Genomic DNA, 24,283 nt, shown 5'->3' on the forward strand with positions numbered 1-24,283 from the left:
CCAGTTAGGTTATCACATTATCTAGGTAAGAGATAATGATGGCATGAGAAGGATAACTGTATGGAGATATAAAGTATAAAACTGGTTACCAGTCTGAAAGACAAAATATTCTTAGAAAGGACGGTTTCCAGAATTTCCAATTGGCAATTATTATTCATTCTTGGAATGTAACTTTCGGGATCTGATAGAGTAGCTAATATTTATAAAACTTCAAATACATTCTTGTTCATTTTTCATGGTAGAGTTTTGCTTTTGCAGTTTAATATCTATTTCCTCAGGTACCCTGATTTCCTTTTGAGAAACTGCCCCTGCTCATGGCATACACCATACCAATCAGATGTTCCTCTCTGGAATCTGAATTTTGAGCAGAGACATTCTACTTCGGCTCCTAACCTGGTTCCTGCTGCAAATTAGACCACATCTTAGCCTCTAGAGTTGCTTGGATTCCAGTGCAGTTCCCTAGCTACCTGTGGATTCTGTGAGCTTCTCTGATAATATTTCAATGAATTCCCTTTTGCTTAAAGTAGCCAGGGTAGGGTTCTTTCTTGCAACCTTAGATGGCACATCCAGTACCTATCTGAATGTTTCTTTCCTAAAAGACACATTAAACACAAATCTCTAAGTGACAGTTGTATAGGTAAGAGTGTGAATATTTAACAAAAGCAAACCCCTCTTTTTAGAGCTATACCTGTTAAGTATTAAGGTTATTTCTAAGCGGTGAAGAGGGAATTTCACTGTATATGTTTCACAACAGAAGAAAGCAGAACGTTATATTGGTAAGAGCTTGGAAGTGAGAAAGCCTGGGTTCACATCCTGAATTATGATAATTTTCCCAGGCAAATTACTCAGCTCACAGAGCTGTAGCTCCTTCACACAGCTTATAATAGTATTTGTCTCAGAGAACTATTCTGAAAATTAAACTAATTAATACATGGAAAATACTAAGCGTACCTACCTAACACAAGTAAGTACTCAATAAAAATTACATATAATACAAAATCAATTTCTGAAACACAGGTAAGAAATTACAAAACCCACAATGAAAATAAGATATTTTATTGAAATAATTACTAAACAATAAAGCATTAATGGTATAATTTAGACATTTCAGAAACAAAATTGAGTATTTAGTGACTTCATAGATTCATAAATTGTATTAAGGAGTTTAATATCAAATTTGGAAAATTCCACAATAATTGAAATGCTTAATCCTTCAAGGAATCTTCTCGGCTGTAAAAACTTGAGAAGCTTGTCTCCTGGCCTTGAAAAGGAATTTAAAAAAATTGTTAATCAATTAATTGGAATACCTATTACTTATCATTCTAATATTAAAAAAAAAATCTGGAAATTTTTTCAAGATAATGAAAATCTCAAGTCAAATTACAACTTTGAATTTAGGAAATTAGGAATAAACATTTTTAAAGCTTAGCCATAAAAACATTCCAGATAAAGACAAAACAGAAAGAAGAAAATGTCACTTTTTTATGGAATAATGAGTCAAAAGTAAAAAAGCTGGCTTAAAGTCAGAGAGAGACAGGTAAAAACACTGAGAAAGAAAAACAGGGAGAGATGGATATGAACAGAGAACCCTTAAGAAAATTATCTTTTTTATGGCCTTAAAAATGTCACTTTAAAAAACTTAAATGTTTGTGTTATTTTTACAACTTGACTTACAAATCAAGGTTATGTTATACTAAGCTAAATTAAAACAAAGTTAAAAGTACAAGGATTACACAATGGCAAGCAAAGAATTCAGTGATGTAACTTAACTACAACATATCAAAATGTGAAAAGAATGGAAGAACATGGTTATTAAGTAGATTCGTATTTATTATTTGACTGAATTTCACGAGGAGATATTTTCTAAAATAACTGCTCCAACATCCAGAACAGAGTTTGGAATTAATAGATACTCAAAAGATATTTATGGCAGAAATGTCTTATGGTAATTATAAGACAGTTGCCAGGATAAAAAGGTTTTTGTTAAAAAACTGATTGATTGCTCTCCTTGAATAACAGCTGTATGATTATTGAAAAATTATAATTAAGTCCAAATATGAAGACCAAAATGTGAAACGCTGCATTCTGGGATACTTTAATATACCAAATTTGTTCTGAAAGTCCTACAATTAAAATTATTACTTAGGAAGAATAAGATGTTTGAGCTATAAAACCAAACATAAAAATAAAATCTTTTTCCTCTCTTATTTAAAGCTGCAGATTTCTATCTGATGATAGGCAGAGAAATCACTACATCAATATTTGCTGAATTTCTAGTCTATGGCCATGCCATCCTGAACACGCCTGATCCCGTCTGATCTCGGAAGCTAAGCCTTGGATGGGAGATCACCTAGGAAGACCAGGTGCTGTAGGCATAAAAAAATAAACAAACAAACAATAAAAAAATATTTGCTGAATTTCTGCAATGTATAAAGCATTGTTATAAAGGGCAGAATAAATGTAAGACAGATGATTAAAAAGAAAAACAAAAAAGTTTGAAAGCAATATGCAGAAACTGTTAAATCAGTAAGTTTTTTCACTTTTCAAAATCCTGTCTTTTTTAATGATAAATGTGAAATTGTTCACACAAAAGTTTATTAGCAAACATGAAACTATGAGACTGTATCCTCACATAAGTAATATAGGGCTCTGGATGTAAATTGCCTGGATTGGAATCCTGATTCTGTTACTTAGTAGCTGTGTGACTTTAGCAATATGACAATTTCTCTGAGGACACCTATCCTCATCTTTAAGTGAGAAAAACAGTGCCTATTTTACAGGGCAGTTGTGTAGATTACGTTAGTTAATATATGTGAAATGCTAGGGATAGCACCTAGTAGAAAGTAAGTACTACACAAGTGTTACTTTTTTATTAAGTGTTACTTTTATTAATACAGTAAGTCCTCACTTAACTTTGTCAATGAGTTCTGCAAGTTTAAGCAAAATGATGTAAAACAAAACCAACTGTATCATAGGCTAATTGATATAAACATGAATTAAGTTTCTAGGCATCTCATAAATGTTATAACAAAACAACATTGAATAAAATGATGTTATTTGAGGACCTGCTGTAATACAATTTTAATCATATTATAAATATTATTCCTTCTCAATTTGGCAGTATTGAACACTGTCAGCCGAGTTCTGATTCTTATGGTTAAAGATACAGCTACTCTCTGCAACTCAGGAAGGAAGGAGGGAAGGAGGGAAGGAGGGAAGGAAGGGAAGGAAGGAAGGGAGGGAGAGAGGGAGAGAGGGAGAGAGGGGGAGAGGGAGAGGGAGAGGGAGAGAGGATTCCATTTAATATTTGATAGTCAAACCAATCCTCATGACATATTTCAAGTCTATAATATCGAGGTTGGAGATAGATAAGAAATAAATAATAGAGTGATATTCTACCATACAACGACAAGTTAAAAACAATAGAAATGAGACAAATATAACTGGATAAAACTGGGAGAGAGAGAGAGAGAGAAAGAGAGAGAGAAAGAAAGAAAGAAGGAAAGAAAGCAAAGGAAAGCAAAGCAAAGAAAGAAAAGAAAGAAAAGAAAGAGAAGAAAGAAACAAACAAACAAGTGTACATTTTTAGTATTCTAATACCACCAAGGTCTCAGTTTCCAAAACCAGAAATAGCTAACTAAAATGTTCAGCTAGACTCCATGATAATATTTAACCCCACCTATGCTCTCAATTTATCTGTATACTGGTGAACAAGCATCTTGGTATTTTATAATAATTAAAATTACCCTATAACTTTATCTAGCCAAATTAATAACAGAGTGAAAATAATGAATGCAATTTTGGTATTTAAATCACTGCAAAGAAACCTTTAATGAATTGCTATTAAACTGAGGAATCTCTTAAACAATCCTTGCCTTTTATATCTCAAGTTGTGAGGCTAAAAAGATTACCCTAGCTCCCTCTCTCATTTCAAACAATTTTAGTCCTTTCTCCCATGATCCTGTTATTTTCTGTAAATGCTCCTCTTTAGTCTTCTATCTCTTCTCTCTTTAGAGGGAAACAAATCAGTGCGAAGTACTCTAATAGAGACATTATTTTTTCTTTAAAATTCCGAATACTGTATAACTTCTAGACTTGATATGCTACCACACAGCTTCTTTATGCTACGTATAAATTCCTCAAAATTTTTCTATAATGTACCATTCATCACTTAACTGCAAGGGATAAAAAGGCAACTGTATTGAAGTTAAATTAAGAATTGTGTATATCTGAAAAGCCCAAGTGTACAACATAGAGCCTCAGAAATCACAGGAATCACATTTCATAAACAATAATTATAAGACCAATATGAGTTAGGTTTCCTTGGATTAAAATTAAGTTAGGTTTTCTTACCACATGTTATACATGTTGCTATTTTTCATCATTCACCTGACATTAAAAATTATTTTTTATAAAATTAAGTATTTTTATGAAGCTGTGAGTAAAGTATAAGAAAATAATTAGGTACCATTTGAAATTTAAAGACATCCATTCCAGAAACTAAATGACATAAAAACAAAATATCTTTCCCAACTTAACCATGTAGAATAAAATGTTAAGCAATACAAAGGGATAATATTGATTTTAACTAAAAAATTTTAAACTCTGAAGTTCAACTTGTTTAAGCTTCACATAATAAATATTCAGATACTTACAACTTTCTCCTCTGAAGTGAGAACACCCTCTATTGACACTATCTGGTACTGTTTATGTTTTAAATTTCCTACGAATTTCCGAAGTTGCTTGAGATTGCTAGCTTCCATGTCTTGCTTTAATAGTTTCTGCATTTCACGAGAAGGACATCCGGGATCAAATATTAGTAAACATAATGTTCGATTTTTTCTTTCTTCAATTCCAACAACTGTTCGACTGTGACCTATCAAAAATAAAATAACAGATATATATGTATATATCTATAGCTATACATACGGATATAACTATGCACGCGCGCGCACACACACACACACACACACACACAGAGTATATCTGTGTTTAGAATATATAGTCAGTCCCTCTGACATGGAGGTATCTGGGCTCTTTCACTCTTAAAACATGAGAGTTTAGTTCTATTTCCTAACCTTCAGTTTCTTTTGTTAAATTTTAGTTTTCTAAAGGCTTCATTACAAAAAATTCTACTTCTACTGTGCCACATATTTCAGTTTTTATTCTCTAATCCCTTGCCCCTTTTTATTCAAATTACCTGAAATGAAAAGATTTAAAATTTATCTACCATAGAACAAAACTCTCATAGTTCCAAAAGGTAAACAAAAATAAATTTATATATACTAGAATTTCAATAGGGAGAACTTAACCTTTATAGCTTGTATTCCTAAATGATGAAATCCCTAACATTTACTTCTCCTTATTCCTGCCAATCCAAATCATCCATTCAACAAAATTTATCAAGTATCTATATGTCAGGCACTATTTCAGACAGTGATACAGAAACAAACAAAACAAACATTTCTGCCTTCACAGAGCTTATATTCTAATTGGAAGAAACACTCTATAAACGAGATAAAGTATATATTGTGTTAGATAAAAACAAATAAAGCAGAGAAGAGAGATACGAAATGCCAGTAGTAGGGGATTGGGATAATGAGATGAAACTTTAAACAAGGTAGTCAGGGAAAGCCTCGCTGAAGTGACACATGAGTAAAGACCTGATAAAAGTAAGGGATGAACAGTAAAGGAGTAAAGCTGACAGCTTTGAAGATGCCAGAGATATTGCCTTTCATCATCCAGGAATGTATTATAATTAAAACGTAGCTATGAAAATAAGACTACTGTCACAATACTCTCTCCATTTTCAGAATCTTAACCTGTCCTAAAGCAAAAGCCAATAAGTTGTCTTATAAAGATACTGTCTTATAAGTTAAACTTATTATCTATATATTATACTAACCTTGATGCTGAAGATAGATAGGAGGTTTAGATGTACATACTACTTTCTGACTCCTTTCCCCCTCTGAAGAATAATAATTCAATATCCATTCAAATAAGCGAGGGTGCGTACCTAAAGGACCAGTTGACTTGTGAAAATCAACAATATGACACCTATAAAAAGTTGACAAAATGAATAATTTAGAGAATATTTTAAAAAAATATTTTAATCAGTGGTGTTATCAAATACAAACACTTTTTAATTTAGAACTAATTTTATCTCATCATGTTTTTCCTAAGAAGAAATAAATACATATTTTATTATTTATCTGAAAAACTGTGATTATGAGAAAATAATTACTTAAATAATTTCAAAATAAGGTTGATGACTGATCTAAAAGTTACATTTTCTGACATATAAAATCTGCACGAACAGTAAATGAGGATCATACTTGATTTTTAAAAGTCATCTACATATAACCTGAGACATAGCTTTTATCCTAAAGCTTCTAAACCTGGTAATCAATCAGAAGCCAACTTCTAATTTTAATTCCTCAATAGCCACTCATATCTATCAAAAATCTACTGAATATTTTTTTGTCGGTTCTCTCAAATTCCAATAATAGACAATAAAAGAATACCTGTAAAAATCATAGAAAAACCTGTTATGTACCCCCATTTTACATCTATGTCCTATTTGACGCTGGACTCAGTAGTATTATTTCCTCAAGAGGAAGTCAACCTTGAATAAACAAAATTATTTTAATCAGAAGCATTGTTTATACTCTTCAACAACTATTTTTAAAAGGTCAGGTATAAACGAAAGCAATTAAAAGCTTTATTTTCACTTTATAACACAGATAATTTTGTTTTTCTGGGCAATAAAACCTCCAAGTACATCCAAATTGTAACGGTTGCCATCTTTAGCCTCAGTAAGTTTAAAGTCAATAACCTTCAAACTGACACTGTTGAGTTTTAAATGTTGAAATGAACATTTGGATAAATTGTTAAAAAGTAGAAACAGTGCTTTGTGGTTAGCAGTTGACTGCATGTTTAGATTGGGAATTTGAATAGTACTGTACAGAGTATAATTCATAGAGAGCAACAGGAAGATATTTCGATAACTAGTTATCAAATTTATGGTTTATTAATAAAAAGGCTTTATTGAAAGACTAAACTATTTCAGGTACCAAGAAAAAATCTGGATACATCAGGTATTTTAGATGGAAATTTTCCTTTCCTTAAAACTTATTACTTAGAAACGGACATAGAAGGAAATAGAGTCATGAAGCTTAAGGCAAACTTTCCATTAAAGATGATCACAGGCACCTCTGGTTTCCTCTTGAAAGCTCAACATACTACTGAAGGAGAAAAAGATTTAAACACTCAAGTAATGTAGGGAGGAGGCAAGAGAATTAAAAATGTTAATCAAGCCACATTCAGAGACTGCAATAAGCTGATCAGCCCTGCAGCCAGGCCAGGAGGACACCTTCAGAACAAAGGAAGATTTCTGCTGGGATTACTAACAACCCATTCCCCACACCTGTGAAGGGGAAACAGGAACTAAGAGTCATTCCCTATGGTTAAAGCCATTGGGGAACCAACCAATAGATTAAAGACAAGGAACTGCCAGCATGCTTTTCACTGTACATTCCTACCTTTTCGTGTTACATACCCTTCCTCTTTCTCATTGTATGTCCATATCAAAGGAAATGGGAACTAAAGAATGACATGTAAACTGAATTCCCTGAACACTCAAAGAGTCCCTCTCAGTGCCTTTACTCTGTCCCTCTCACTCTGTCCCTCTCGTGGCCCCTCTGTCTCTCTTACTGCCTTTCCTTGTCTTTACTATCTCAGGGTCCCTCTCAGTGCCTTTATTCTGTCTCTCACTGTCTCTCTCATTGTCCCTCTCATTCTCTGCCTCCGAGAGGAGACTACACTCTGTCTGTGGAGTGTTACTCCTTTTCTAATAAACTTTCTTTTTGACTCTAACTTTGGCGTGTGTGTTGAATTCTTTCTATACTCTCCACCAAAGGACCCTCTTCTTCTCTCCAAAGGACCCTCTTTTTCTTTTGGTTCAGGCCTTGGTCTCCCCTCCCTGGCCCCCAACTCAGGGAAATTTGCCCAGTCCTGCATGACAAAGACAAGGAGAATGGGAACAGATAAGAAACTGCCACACATTTTTGAAAAATGGTAAGCAGCATAAAAGTGAATGCAGAAAAATAAAGACAATTGTCTTAAAACTCCAGAGAGGTTGGAAGCTTAAAGGCACTGGATATTGGGGAGAACAGCAGTGGTGCTAAAAATATGAGATTAATTGAAAGTTTCAATAAAGAAGGTAAATCACTCCTCAATTCTCACCACTCACTGCGCCCCCTGCCCCAACCCCAAGGCAAGACTGTAACAGAAGAATGGAGAACTCTTTTCTCAATGGCCTCTGAAAAAAGATATTTGAGAGTTCTCCAATCAAATAGCAAACTTCCATAGATATGAAAACATAAATATGAAAACAAATTAACATGGAGCGAACAGAAAAATGCAAGGAAGAAAAAGATACAAAATGTTGGGAAAAATTTTGCTACCATATAAGGCTATGATGCTATGATATTACCCCTTAAAATTAAAACACATGATTGCTAAAATAAACATTTCGATAGAGTAGTTGGGAGAAAAAGTTGAGTGAATCATATAGAAAACAGAAAGCAAAAATAAAAAATGAGACATACCCAATAAACTTATAAAGTCAAAGTTCAGTTGTCAACTAACAGGAGTTTCAGAAAGAAAAATAAAGGAAATGAAGGGATTATAATTATGAAACAACAACGTTAACTTCTAAGCTCTTCATACACACCAGTCACAGTTCTAAGCACGTTATCATCTCATTTAATTATCACTATAACTCTGTGAAGCAGTTACCATTTACATGTTCTTTTTTCAGTGGTAGAACTAGGGTACAGACAAGTCAGAGAGCTAGTGGGTAGGAAAGCTAGATGCAACTGCAGGCAGTCTGACTCCAAAGTCCAAGCTCTTAACCACTATACTCAGATCTTACTACTCACAGTTTCAGATTCAAAAGGAAAAACAAATGCCCAACACAATGAATTAAAGCCCCACATCCCATGGTGAAATTTCATTAATATCAGGGCAAAAAGAATCAAAAAATTTTCAGAGTAAATAAATATGTTATATATATAGGAATGAAAATCAGGTGGCATTTCATCTTCTCAATAGTAATACTGATTGTTAGAAGTCTAGAGAGTAAAAATCTAATTTAATCTGAAAACAATTTTGAATTTAAAATAATATAGCCGTCCAAAGTATCACTTAAGTAATGAAGACTAGGCACCCTTTCTCAGGAAACTAATGAAGGAAATGTTTAAGCAAAAGAGAGTAATCCGAGGAAAAGAAAGACTTGAAATCCAGGAAAAATTGTCTCGAAGTCAAGAAAACAGTGAAGAAATGCTACATGACTATAGCTGCACAGGAGATCTAGAAGGCAAATAATCCAGACTGGAGCAAAGAGGATAGATAGATGGCTTTAAGAAACAGGTGCCTGGGAGAAAGGAGTGCCTCAGATTACACGATAGTGGAGTGTCTGGAATAACTTGAGACCATGATGTGGTCAAATAGTAAAAGGAAAAAGGAAAAGCAATTTTTAACTTGAGGAAAAAAAAAATTTAAGCTTTCAAGAAAGAAAAAAAATCAGCAATGAATAATATAGTCATGATGTAAACTCTGAATTTAATTTAATAAAAACTGAGATTCAACCGTGTTAGAAGGATTGACGGTGAACAGGTGGGAGATATAAGAGGAATGCAATAAACAGACAATCACGAAAACTGATAAACCAAGAAAAAGCCATAAAAGAATATCATTTAAAAATAATGAAAGTGACAGCTGCCTCTGAGAAACAGTACTTGAGAACAGAGATGAGCATGAGATAGAGAGTTGCTGGTTTTCATTATAAGATTTTCAGTGCTACTTAAATTTTATTTTCTAACTATCACTTTGATAGAAAAAAAAGCAACAACAATAAAACCTCCCAGGTATGACGATAATATTAATTTGGCTTTTTAGGTACATACTTTACCCTTAGAGAGGTCAGAAGTGTATATACTTCACATGCTCCGATCCAGGCCTTTGTTCCCTGTAACCTGTTATTAAGTTGAGAGGCACCCTGAGGATCAAAACCTTCCTTCCATGCATCTTCAATCATAGACTGAATTTTTGGAATACAAGGAACTGACATACCTAAAATCATACAAGCAAACATGTTATATAACAGTTACTAAGGTGCTGAATGTCATTTAGTAGTAAACCATATACTCTAGAGAAACCTACAACACAGTTTTTAAAGTTATTCCTGACACCTTCTATTGTCTCAGTTTCTCTTTCTCCAACCAGAATACAGTTTACTAATGTAGATATCCACCAAAATACTTCTTCATTAAAGCTATTAGTTGTGCCTATTATGTATTAATTCATTCCATATCACATGTACTTTATTAGATGACAAGTTCAAAGTACTGTATTTCACATACCTTTCACGCAATCATCATAAGCATCATTTTGTAATAATGATGAAAGTAGCATTTGGAAATTTCTGTAACCACAACCCCAACCTCTGTCACCAAAAGATGACTGAAAGTGATCCACCACTGTAGAAAGCCACACACGCCTCACATCTGGGGCAGCATTCTGATAATACCTATAAAGTGCTTCAATAATTCCTGAAGTAGAAAAGAGATTTAGAAGATTTAGAAGTATTAGAAGATTATCATCTTTCTATGGCTAATATATTCCTAATATCAATCTGTCCCTCAAGCACCACATCTAAATCCTGTCACTTCCATCTTTATCTTTTCACTGATATAACCTTAGTTCATGTCCTGTTTCATTGCTTATCAAAAGGATATATATACTATAGGGCAATAATCTTTTACAGATATATTTATTTTTAATTACATATACACTAGTGTATTCCATAGTAATTCTTAAATATATGCACAAATAGAAATTAAAGAATGCCATGAATTAAAACCAAATAGAAGTTCTATTTTTTTCCTGTATACTCTAATGAATCATATTACACACCTGCTGGGATCTCCTATTCCATATAGAAACCTCTTCAAATGGAGACCCTTAGAGAAGTATAAAGTCAGCCTTCAGAAACAGACACATGAGTATATGAAAATATATGACATGATATTACAAGTAAGTGGGGGAAAATACAGTTTCACTAAATGGTACTGAGATAAATATGCAATAAGAACTTTTAAGTATTGTTATAAATAAGGGGAAAATATTTGATCTAGTTCTGCTCTTTCTCTCCCTCCCTCGCATATACATATGTACAAATAAATACCAAGTGGATTAAAGTCAAAATATGAAAAGCAAAGTATAAATATTTAAAGAAAGTAGAAAGAAATATGTTTATGATCTCAAAGAAATGTTTATGGGGGAATTTATTAAACGACATTTAGGATACAAATAAAGGGAGAGATTAAGAAATTTGATTATATTCAAATTTAAAACTGTCTAATTAAAGACACCATGTACAAAATTTAAAGGCAAAATTATAGACTTGAAGAAGGTATCTGTACTTCATATAATCAACAAAGAATTAGAATCTTGAATAGTTAAAGGACTCCCACAAATTAACAAGAAAAACAATCCAACAGGGAAGGACAAAGGAAAGGGACAGGTTATTTACTGAAGGAACTACCTTAGGAGAAACCAGGGAAATGCAAATTAAGACATGTATCATCTCATGTCCTATTAAATAGCAAAAATTAAGAAGTGTCACCATACAAAGTGTGAATGAAAATATACTGATGCAAATGTAGATTACAACCATTTTGGAAAATGATTCCACAATAACCTTAACAAAATTAAAGATGCACATGCCCTTAAATTTAGTACTGTATTTCCAGTTCCGGATACAAAATGAGAGAAACTCTTGAACGTGATCTGTTCAAAATTTGTAAGAGTGAAAAACTGGAACCAACTTAAATGTCTGTCAACACGGAGAGAGATAAATAAGCTATAATTCATACAAGAAAATACTATACAATAGTCAAAATGAATGAAATACAGCTGTAAGAATCAATATATTTGGGCAAATCAAATTAGAGCATATATATTGTATACCAGTTTGTATGTAGTTTGTATGTAGTTTAAACACATAAACTATTACATATTATTTATGGAAACCTAGAATATGGTAGAGTATTAAAACATATAGGAGACTGATAAATGTCAAATTCAATATAATGGTTCCCTTTGTAGAGGAGGTGGAATTAGAATTGGAGAGTGTTACACAAGGGGTTTAATATACATGTGAAGGTTTTACAGCTTTAAAACATAAACATGCAAAAAAGCTGGGTAGTAAGAACAAAGCTGTTTCCATATAATTTTTTTTTAAACAACACTAATAGACTTAAAAAAAATTAAAAACATCAGGAAAAAAGGCATTCTTCTGAGCAAGGCAAATCAGACTGAAATACTAGCTGGGCTAATAACTAGCTATGTAACCTTACCTGGGGAAAGTAATTTAACCTCTATAAGTCACAATTACCTCATCCAGAAAAATATAACAGTAAACAAGAGAATGTTGTTTTTGAGAGTTAAATGATACCCTACTGAAGTATATATAAAAGTTTTAGTGTCTAAAATTATACTGAACAATATGGCAGTCACTATCTACATGTGCATGTGGGTATTGAGCACTTGAAATATGACTTGTCCACATTGAATTTTGAAGAATGTACAAAGAATGCAAAATATCTCTTTAGTAGTTTTTAATATTGATTACATGTTGAAATAATAATATTATGGACACACTGGGTTTAAATATTATAACTTCACCTGGTCCTTTTTACTTTTTCTAGTGTGACTATGGGAACTTTAAAATTATTTGGTGGCTCACTTATATTTCTATTACATAGCATTTGTCTAGAACATAGTAAGCACGCAATAAAAACCTCTCAAAGGTTCATTTTCAAATGTCAAGCAAGTTAACAATATAAAAGAGAAGTTTTTTTTAAAGTGAATTATTTACTATAAAAATAGAAATTTAGAAGTTTCAAAACAACACATTTAGAAAAACTATTTGAATATAGTCTCCTCTAAAACTATATAGAATTATGAAAATTAAGCAAAATTCAAGTAATTCTGATTATTACTTCAGTGATGTATGGAATAGTAAAACCATGATTTTGATGTTTTAATACTCACCAGAAGTTTTTGTTTTTCCATCATCAATACCAATAGCTAGTGATTCCATCATATCAGCTTTTCTTCTATGAAATTCAGATGGATGCATTCTTCCTCTATTTACTTCTCTTTCCATATTTCGTAGTTGCTGTTGTTTGTACCCTCCAGAATTATCTAAACCATACTGTCGCTAATGAATATAAAAATAAACAACTCAGTTTTTACATCCCTTTACCTCAACAAAAAACTTACCACAATTTAATTTTTCTGGAAATGCATTTTGAAACACTGGTTTATAGACTTTTGTATATGTGAACTTTAAGATTTTTATAAAAAATAAATCAAGCACACAAAAATCCCTGAGTTAGTAATAATCCTTCTCTCTAAATAACTACTGTGGCGAGAGACCTATTTGTTCTGCAGTAGGCAAAGTAGAGAATCCTGTCTCTCTACTAAAAATACTGCGAAAGGCAGATGAGTTCTGAACATACTGCTGATTTTTTCAAGGAAACCTGTTAGTACTTGTTATTTAGTTCCCAGGCAGAGTAAAAAGTCCTTTTTAATCCATAATTCATTCAGGCATTCATCCTACATAGTAAACGAACTATGTTTTTGCACACTGTTTAAACAGAGAATGTCAAATACCATGTATAAAACAGCTCTACGGAAAAGTTTTGAGATCTAAGCAACTAACTTGCAAAGTTACACAGCAATTTCCCTTTGACATTAGAAACTTTTTATACTGATAACATTCAAAATTATATAGGGCAAGAAGACTTAGGAAAACCTAACTTTATTTTCTCCTCTGAATTCTGGTGGGAAAATACTTTGAAAATAAATGAATCACCAGTGAAAAAGACAGCCTAAATTAGATGTTCCGAAGTGAAAATTAGATATTCTCACATATTATCATGTGTGAAATGTCTGAGAAAAAAGTCAGAGGTCAAATAAGTTTGGGAAAATTATGATATGCACAATGCACATTAGTATAGAAAAGGATTTGAGAAGTCTTAAAGCACACAACCTGTTTAACTGAACACTTTCAAACCTATTCAATCATAATCTCTTTTTATTTATACATTACCCTATTAGCATAAAGAAAAAGAACATTTAAAAACTATAAGTATTATTAGCACAGATGACACCACAGACCACAGTAAATTAAAACTGAAAAAAATAGAAAAATCTATTAAAAATTTAAATGCATTCAAAATATAATCTATGCTGCCAGTTTAGTTCCACAGAGACCACCACTCACCTAAGATAAACGAAGTTTCAAATATCATCAAAAAGCACTCTCCATTAAAAATGGTTCTTTCTAAAAGTCTGAATTGTGATTGCTAAAAGAATTTAATATTCAGGATACATTAATTCTAAGTTCCTCTTTTAAGTATCTAAACAAATACTTAAATTCTGAGTGTCAGTTTCCTAATTTGCCCCATCAACTCAGGTTTGAATTCAGGCTTTACCATTTAATACTGCCTGATCCTGAGCAAGTAAAGCTACTTAAGCACCCTTTGTCTTCATTTTGTCATTTGTAGAAAAAAAATTAAAAGTCTAAAATAACTTCTTCCTGGAGTTGTGAAGATTTTGAGATACTATACGTAAAATGCTTACCCCAGTACATGACCAGAATGAGTACTTATAGATGGTGGCTGATATGAACTATAAAATATCTGTTTAAAAATATTTTGTATAATAACAAGAACAAAAATAATAGCCTGAAATGTTGACAGTATGTTTCAAAATTAACAACTCTATCAAGCCAAAATATTATAATTCTTATGAATCTATGTACCTGCAGCTTCTGAAATTCTTCTATTTCTTGTCTTGATTCTTCAGATTTCCTTCTTCTGTCTTCTTCTTCTTGAAGCTGATGAGCCAATTCTAGATCTCTAGAACACTGAACTCTATCCATCCCTATTAGATATTTTTACTATTTAGAATAATTATTACAATCAAAGCTTGCTTATTATATGTTTATACATATTTTTTAAATGAAGGAAATATTATTTTGCCGTTTATGTCATGGAAACAATGAATACAAATCTAGCAGAACTTAAACTGCTTCTGTAAGGGTATAATCTCCATTTAAATCACTAATATTCATTGAGTATTTAGGCTGTGACATGCATTTTTCATTATCTCATTTGGATCCTTATAACAACCTTAGAAGCTAGATATTATTAACTACTGAAGAAACCAGAACTTAAGAGAAGTTAAGTAACACCCTTTGTTGTTGTTCTTCATTAACACAAATCAGGCAGATTGGCTTTTTAAAAGAAATACTGAGAAGGGGGAAGGAAGATGATAAAGAGCATAAAAACGTTTGCAAAGTACAGGTATTAGATCATAACTTAATTACAGTCTGGCCCCAAAGAAATAGTACAACTTTGCGACATCTTGCCCTGTTTCATCTCTACCCAGTGTCCCACAGATCCATTAGCCAGTGGCTTTTGGCTAGTATCTTGTCTCCTTGACCTTCCAATTTGATGGTTTAATTATGTACTTGAATACTCTTTCTTTCCTTTCAAATCTCTTAGCCCTTGCTACATCTCTCTATTTGGTCCTCACTTCCATTGTTGGAGATATGCAATTCACAACCGGTTTTTAGTGTACTTTTGAGGCTATCTACAGTGCTATACTCAAACCATATCTTTCTCTTATTACCTATCACAGGCTTACAGAATAATTTATGTACCCATACAAAGGCTATCATAAACAAAGTAAGAATTATCAGACATTCAGCTTCAGAGGGTTATTCTTCCACAGTAGTTAGTAGAGAATCAACAGAGTAGAAGACTGTTCCAGTTTTGCTACAGTAATTCTTATCTTGGGATTTGGCTGAGTGAACAGATAATGCTGTCCATGGAGATTACTAACTGCTACCAGGATCATTGCCACTGGACACTAAAGACCCATGCATTAACAGGTGATACCTATGTACCTTAAGAAACTGAAATCCAGTGGAACACAATTGGTTTTGCTTAGGGTCTACTTTATATTTGTTTCAATGTGATTGTGAAACTCATATGGGATCTTTCTACTTCTAAGGCACCATAATGATTACTTATACAATGCCACATTAAGAAAATAGGGGACAGAAGAAAACTTTTATAGATTCACATAAAACCAGTAAGCGATAATATAAGAAGTTAGGCAAGCAGCTGGAAATGTACTTGAAAACTTTTTAGTCACATAGTTCTCATTCTTTTTTATATGTGCCATATGGCAGCTTCCTAGTTCACCAACAATTTTTGATGACCAGATGCTAAATTCAGTTACTTCCAGTAGCTGAAAAAAATGGGCTCAACTTATAAATCAAAGAGATTTTAAAAACTGTACAATATTTCACTGTCTTCTAAATATTGGTGGTCTGGGGCAGAACCTTGGATGCACACCTCTAGTTCAGTGGTTGGTCTTTATAGTTCATTCTTCACGATTTTTCTGTGAAATAACTTCTAAAAAAAGTTGGAGCTAGATCAAAATTCTTTAAAGGTACAGATTTATTCTTAACCAGTATGTTTTTTCTCCCTATATTTATATATCACTAATTTAAAAACTAGATGTGTCCTAGGAAGTAGAAATTAAATCATGACATTCTTATTTTTAAACATGTAAACATACCTTGTCCAAAGCTGCTTTCTTCCAAATGCAAGTCAACATGTTCCTGGAGAATATGGTAATTTGTACAGATGAGTCCACACATAGGGCAGTTATATAGAGATTGATCACAGTCTGTATTAGAGATATAATTCAATTGATTTTATTTTTAAAACTTAAATTTTTCACTCCAAGTCGAAGACTATCTTATTGATTAAAGTTCTTTGCAGTTGGACTTAAATCTATTTTTCTATTTCTAGGGTTAAGATGGAAGACAGAACACGAGCACAAACTTTTCTTACCATACAATAAAAGAAAATAATACATTTAGCTTTGTAGTCAAAATAAGAACTATAGATGGAAGATTAAAACAGTAAGTAGAGGCCAGTCCAAAAAAGGACTTTAGAGGCTAAATTCTCAGCACTTTCCACACAAAGTGGTGAGATGCAGAATTTAATCATTTAGTGTAAAGCTAAGAGCTGGGGATCACACTACCTAGTTGGGTGCAGGAAATCAAAGAGCTGGATTCATAAACCAGCACTGCAGGCAGATAGGTATAGCTTGTCCAGGACAGCAGTGGTACCTCTCCAAGTCCAAGACCTGAGCAATACTGGGCACCAAAGACGAACCCAGATAATGTAGAGTGAAAGCACTGATCTATCCATATATGTAAGGCTTGTTTTGGAAGTGGAATGACTATATTCAGAAAGTAGCTGAGACTGCTGTACAGCTGTATGTTTCTGCAGACAAAGCGAATGTGACTGGTCTTGTTTTAGCTGGATCAGCTGACTTTAAAACTAAACTAAGTCAACTGATATGTTTGATTGGAGGTTGCAATCGAAAACCTTAAAAGTAGTTAATATATCTTACGGTGGTGAAGATGGAAAACAAGGTATTGAGTTATATATTAATGTCCTCTCTAAGGTGATATTCATTCAAAAGAAGAAATGAATTCAACATACTTTGATGAAATCAGCCAGGACACAGACAAGTACTGTTTTGTAGCTTAATAGGCCTAGATATACTAAATAAATTGAATCAATAATTAATAACATTCTTGGGAACCAGGACCAGATGGGTTAACTACTGAATTCTACCAAACATTTAAAGAGGAAATGATACCAATTTTCTACAATCTCTTCCAGAAAATAGAAGTAAGGGGACTACTTCCTAACTTATTTTATAAAGTTGGCATTACTCTCATAACAAAACCAGACAAAGATAACCAAGATAACTACAGACAAATATCTCTCATGAACAGAGATGCAAAAATCCTCAACAAAATATTAGCAAGTCAAATCTAACAATATATAGAAATAATTATACACTATGATCAAGTGGGATTTATCCCAAGTGTGCAAGGCTGAATCAACATTCAAAAATCAATTAATATAATTTACCACATTAACAAGCTAAAGAAAGAAAATCACATAATCACATCCATAGATGCAAAAAAAGCATTTGACGAAATCTGACATCTATTCATGATAAGAACTATTAGCAAACTTGATAAAGAATATCTACAAAAAGCCTACAGCTAAGCTCATAGTTAATGGTGAGAAAGGCGAAAAGTACAAAATTCTGATAAAGGAAAGGAAATCAAAGAATAAATAAAAGGAGAGGTATTTCTTCCTCTTCACAAAAAGAAGATTAGTATTATCAAGATGTTAGTTCCTCCCAACTTGATCTATAGATTCAATGCAATCCCAATTAAAATCCCGACAAGGTATTTTGTGGATGTTGTCAAACTGATTCTAAAGTTTATATGAAGAGGCAAAAGATCACAATAGGGAAGAACAAAGTCAGAGGAGTGACACTTCCTGAGTGGTATTGGAAAAAGAAGAGACAAATAGATCAATGGAACAGAATAGAGTTCAGAAATAGGCCAACATCAATACTGTCAACTGATCTCTGGCAAAGAAGAAGTATTACAATAAACAAAGATAATCTTTTCAACAAATGGTACTGAAACATCTGGACATCAACATGCAAAGAAAAGGAACCTAGACAGACCTTACACTCTTACAAAAATTAACTCAAAAGTGGATCGTAGACCTAAATGTAAAAAGCGAAACTACAAAATTCCTAGAACACAGAAGAAAACTTGTGATGACCTGGGGCACGATGATGATTTGAAGACACAACACCAAAGGCATGCTCAATGTATGAAAAAATTGATAAGATGGAATTTCATTAAAATAAAATCTATTCTACAAAAGACAATGTCAAGAGAATGAGAAGAAGGGCCACAGTATGGGAGAAAATATTGGCAGAAGACACATGTAATAAATATCTGTTATCCAAAATACACAAAAAACTAAAAATCAACAAGAAAACCAAAAAACAGATTAAAATATGGGCCGAAGACCTTCACAGACACCTCATCAAAGAAGATACACAGATTGGCAAGTAAGCATATGAAAATATATCCACCATGTGTTATTAGGGAATTGCAAATCAAAACAAGATATCACTATACACATATTAGAATGGCCAACATCTGGAATACTAACAACATAAATATTGGCGAGGATGTGGAGCAACAGAAACTCTCATTCATTGCTGTTGGGAATGCAAAATGGTACAGCCACTTTGGAAGAGTTTGGCAGTTTCTTATAAAACTGTACACACTATTATCATACAAAGCAGTAATCACAATCTTTGGTATTTATTCAAGTGAACTGAAAACTTCTGTTCACACAAAAACCTGCACATAGATGTTTTATAGCAGCTTAATTCATAATTGCCCAAACTTGGAAGCAACTAAGATGTCCTTCAGTAGGTGGATAAACTGTGGTATATCCACACAATGGAATATTATCTAATGATAAAAAGAAAATAAGCTATCAAGTTGTTAAAAGACATGGGGAAAACTAAAATGCATATTACTAAGTGAAAAAAACCAATCTGAAAGAGTTATTTACTATATGATTTCAATTATATGATATTCTGGGAAAGACAAAACTATGGAGACTGTTGAGGGGAGTGAGAACTGAAGAGGTGGAATGCAACTATTCTGTAGGATACTACAGTGGTAGGTACATGTCATACATTTGTCCAAACCTGTATAATACACAACACCAGGAGTGAACCCTAATATAAACTACAGACCTGGAGTGATATCAATGTGTCAATGTACTCATTGATTATTAACAAGTGTTATCACTTGGTACAGGATGTTGATAGTGGAGGAGGTTATGAGTCTATGAAGAAAAGGCATATATGGTTTGTCTACTTTCTGCTTAATTTGGCCATGAATCTTAAATTGTTATAAAAAATAACAATTATTAATCTAAGAAATGAAAATAGACACTCTTACACCTTTTATAAAAATTAACTTAAATGAATCATAGGCTTAAATGTAAAATTCAAAACCCTAAAACTTCTAGAAGTAGGAAAGGTGACCTTGGATTTGGCAATGAGTTTTTAGATACAACACCAAAAGTACAAACCATGAAAAACGTAACCAAATAAGCTGCGCTTTATGAATAGTAAAAATTTGCTCTGTAAAAGACAGTTAAGAGAATGAGAAGATAAGCCTCAGACTGAAAAAAAAAAATATTTGCAAAACACATATCTGATCAAGAACGTGTATCCAAAGTAAACAAATTACTCATAAAACTCAACAGTAAGAAAAAGACACAATTCTAAATGTGTACAAACAACTGAGCCTCAAAAATACATGAAACAAAACCTGATAGAGCTGAAAGGAAAAAGACAAATATGCAATTATAACTGGCAACTTCAACAATCCCTTCTCAAAAACTGGTAGATTAGGAAGGATATAGAAGATCCGAACACAATTAAAAAAAAAATGATCTAACATAAATATAGAAGACTGGACACAACAACAGCAGAATTTTTTTTTTTTTTCCCAAGTGTCCACGGAACATGTACTAAGATCATACACCATATCTTGGGCCATAAAACAAATATAAAGAATTGAAATAATAGAGTGTGTTCTCTGATCATAATAGAATCAAATCAGAACTCAATAACAGAAAATCAGAGTCCGGGACAGTCCCGATGACATAAAAGGTACCCTATGGAAGCTGGAATGAGTGCATTTTTCCTCAGAAAGGTTATAAAACAACTCTCAGTGTAGCCGAAACATTTATTATTTGCATCGAAATTCTCTTAAACTGAGACTGTTACTTATTATATAAAATTACACTTTACCTTCTAATGGAGTGTCTAGAAGATTGGCGTGCTTTGTTTTCACATGAGTTTCCATATCTTGACTACAATCTTCTATTTTTCCACAGAATGGACAATTGGGAGGACTATACATTGTTTCATGAACTGATCCTTTTATTTTGGATAGGTCACACTGTTTTTCCTTACTTTTTGTGAATTTCCTAGATTCTGTTAAGTTCTCTGAATAAAAGGCTTTATGTTTTAAAGTACAATCCTTAGGTAGACTTTGAGCTGAAATTTTTGGATGATTAGATGCACAAGCTGAATGAATACTTGAATTAACTTCCATTCTACACTGTGCAGTGTTGTCCTTCCCATTTTCTGAAGTTCCATACTGTATTGTACTGATCCTCTCAAAGTTTCTTTCTAGTTCATTTTGCTCAAAATGAGCAGTTTCAATATGAAAACACATTTCATCATAATTCACACCTGACAACTTGCAAAATGGACATATAACTTCACTTTCCATGTGAACAATCAGGAGGTGAGCCTTCATGTCTGGTTCTGAGGTTACTGTTTCACCACAAATATCACAAGAAAGCATGGTAAACAGGTAGCTAAAAAAGAACACAAAATTATTTTAAATTAGAAAGTAAGAATTGAAGAAAAAGAAAATGCATTTGATAAAATTATCTGGAAAAATTAAATTTATTTAAAACTGGATTTAGAGGAAACAATTTTCAATGTACTTACTGTTCCTCAAATCTACAACAAACTTATAAATCTCAACCAAAATTTCACTACTGTATTTCAAGTTTATGGTTTCAATAAAACAAAGCAATAATATTGCAAATTAAAATAAATAAGTTTTCAAATATTTCAAAAAATGTGTCTAAGAGAGAAAAAATATAACGTTTAAAAAAATTGCCCCCGTAAGAAAAATCAGATAAGAGGAAACAAAGTGAATAAGCTTTATCAGCTGATGTATCTAAATACAGAAACTTAGAGTTGTTAATTATGGAGATGGTAAATAAACACATCTTAATAATAGCAGTTAACAGTTAAGGAGCTTTACACATGTCAAACCATTCTGTCTTAGATATGTCACCACAGACAGAAAGTGGTTAGCCAAAAGGCTAACGCAGTCAGGCTCCAGAAGATGCACTCTCAACCCAAAGAATAGAAGCAGAGTGAGCATAGTAGAAAAGAACGCTGATTCGAGTTAAGAGAACTGGATTATAATCTCATTCAGGTTTTATAATTTTAGGTAAACACCTCACCTCTTTGAGGATCGGTCTGTACTAAATGCGCAGTCGCTTTTGAGTTTTATGGACTGATAAAAGTACTGGCTACCGACAAAAGATTATTTGGCGATGAAATAACTTTTGTAAAAGCAATCACGGCCACAATCTTCCTACTACAGACCACAGTTCAGTTAAGGGCTTTTTTTTTTTTTTTTTTTAAATCCACTGAAAAGCTTTTATTAAGGGCTTAGTTCGGGAGGCCTCGGCATTGGCCCGGAGAAAAGAAAGATAAGGAAACTATTCTCATCATTTAAATAAATTTAGTTTTATAAGAACTCCCTATACCGTACTTATTTTTCTCATTATTTTTCAGAAAAGCGAAAATAGTCTGGCTTTAGAGGGGACTTCCTCCAAACCCCAGAGGAAAAATACCCTGAGAGATTATTCCTTTCCCGTGGCTGAGACACGGCTAGACGCAGGATAGACTTGAACTCCCATACTGGGTGAGAGCTGTAAGGAGGAGGGTGACAGGTGCTGGGGTGGGTGCGTGGTGAGACGGGCGGTAAGGGCCAACGTCCCGAGCCAGTAACACGAAACCAGCTCTGACATTAACTAAGTCAAAGCTCTGGGCCTGGGAAATGAGGACTGGGCAGTTCCTACCCGCCCAGAGATTCGGCCGCAGCCACACTACCTTATGCTTGGTTTCCTTTTTGGGTCCCGCAGCTGACACGGTCTGGCTCGCAGGCAGTGGAGTGGGTGCTCGGCATCGATTACCTTTTCGGGCCTGAAAGACAAAGGCAGGACCTCTCTTCACCCAGAGGTTCACAATTAACCAAGAAAAGAACCAGGGACTTCAAAAGATCTCAGCCCCCAGCGTCACATTCAAAAAAGCGTTTCCTCTGTTCCCCGGAAGGGAAGAGCTCCCAGCATGCACCACTCCACGTTGGTCTCGGTTGTAGTGCATTCTGGAAGTCGTAGTCGTTTTTCCATCTTCCCAGTAGGGTTCTGACTCCTAATTTACTAGGAGAGACACTAGGCTCTGCGGTCTTTCTGAATAAATTCCTAGGGCGGGTCCTAGGACATTACATGAGTCCACAGTATCCACTGTCTAGAGTCTGGGCAGCACTCTAGTTTATTGTCAATGAAAGATTTATGATGCTACTAGGTGTCACACTCCAAATTATGTTCCGCAGATGGAGGATGACTTAATACAGGTTCTTGCCTCAAGATTACAAAATCACCGTACCTTTTTTTTTTTTACAGCTCAGTCCTTATTTCACTCAACAAATATTTAACGGTGTCTATTGGAAAGGCATTCTGCACAGAACTGGAGCTGCAGTAGTAATCAAAATACACAAAATCCAGGCCATTTAAAGCTTACATTCTGATGAGACAGAAAATACACAAATAAACAAACTGATCATGATATATATTATGAAGGAAATAAAACTGGGTTATTTATAGAAAAGATAAATGTAGTTAGACAAGGTCTCTCTGAGATGAACAAATCTTGCACCAACAAGAGGAAGAGCATTCTAGGCAGAGAAATTAATAAGAACAAAGGCTCTAAGACTGGAACAAAAAGAACATTTTGTGATCTGAGCATAATGTTCTAGAAGTGGTTACAACATGAGATCAGAGTTGTAGGCAGGGGCCAAATCATGTAGGGCCTTGTAGAAAACTATTGGAGTATTTAAATAGGAGAGTGGCATGATCTGATGCTGTACAGTATATATTTTAAAAATCATTCTGATGCTGTACAGTATATATTTTAAAAATCAAACTGAATATGTACATTTATATTCCTTGCTTCTCAAAATCTACTAAAGTAACAGTAGAATAAAAAATAATAAAAATAAATGCTAACGAGATTTTAACAAAATTTGAAAGCTAGAAAAAAGATAGGTAGTAACGAACTCAGTGAAGAAGAGAAGTCAACAAAAAAACAAGTCAATTCATAGGCCAGAACTCTGGAGATGTTCAGAAATTAAAGACCAGACACTTCTGAAAAAGATACTAAATTTAGGCCTGAAAACAGGAACATTTTGTTAAAATTCTGCATAAGAAGTTAGAAACCTACCTCCAGATTTCCTGCATCATCAGGTTGCCAAGTGACTCATCTTTCCTCCTAGACAGAACACTACAGGTTTAGTTTATGAAGAAAATGAATTGGAGAGCCTATGAAATTAGAAACGCACAGC

The 24,283-nt window shown here is 33.4% G+C and overlaps 1 protein-coding gene across 2 annotated transcripts; it reads right to left on the minus strand.

The window, feature by feature from the left end:
- Positions 1–1,040: 1,040 nt before the first annotated feature.
- On the minus strand, positions 1,041–23,004 carry ZUP1 (zinc finger containing ubiquitin peptidase 1). 2 transcript variants are annotated; one of them, XM_025042424.1, is made up of 10 exons: positions 22,774–23,004; positions 21,328–21,455; positions 16,726–16,836; positions 14,897–15,018; positions 13,120–13,288; positions 10,425–10,613; positions 9,969–10,134; positions 5,906–6,057; positions 4,656–4,876; positions 1,041–1,261 (listed from the first exon to the last, which is right to left on the minus strand). In XM_025042424.1, exons 2-10 carry the CDS (start codon positions 21,440–21,442, stop codon positions 1,214–1,216), a joined length of 1,293 nt encoding a protein of 430 aa, XP_024898192.1. In that variant the 5' UTR covers positions 21,443–21,455; positions 22,774–23,004; the 3' UTR covers positions 1,041–1,213. The 2 variants fall into 2 exon arrangements, with proteins under 2 accessions (XP_024898192.1, XP_006926172.1); XM_006926110.3 differs by having other exon boundaries at positions 20,881–21,455.
- Positions 23,005–24,283: the final 1,279 nt, after the last annotated feature.

The sequence above is a fragment of the Pteropus alecto genome, unplaced genomic scaffold (assembly GCF_000325575.1).
Source record: "Pteropus alecto unplaced genomic scaffold, ASM32557v1 scaffold79, whole genome shotgun sequence".
NCBI classification, from domain to species: Eukaryota; Metazoa; Chordata; class Mammalia; order Chiroptera; family Pteropodidae; genus Pteropus; species Pteropus alecto.

Coding starts and splice junctions, on each gene's coding strand:
- ZUP1 (XM_006926110.3), bottom strand. CDS start 21,442: ATGCTTTCTTGTGATATTTGTGGTGAAACAGTAACCTCAGAACCAGAC. Junction 6,058..9,968: donor CTGACCTCTCTAAGGGTAAA/GTATGTACCTAA, acceptor AACTTTTTATAG/GTGTCATATTGTTGATTTTC. Junction 4,877..5,905: donor TATCTATCTTCAGCATCAAG/GTTAGTATAATA, acceptor TATTTTTGATAG/GTCACAGTCGAACAGTTGTT.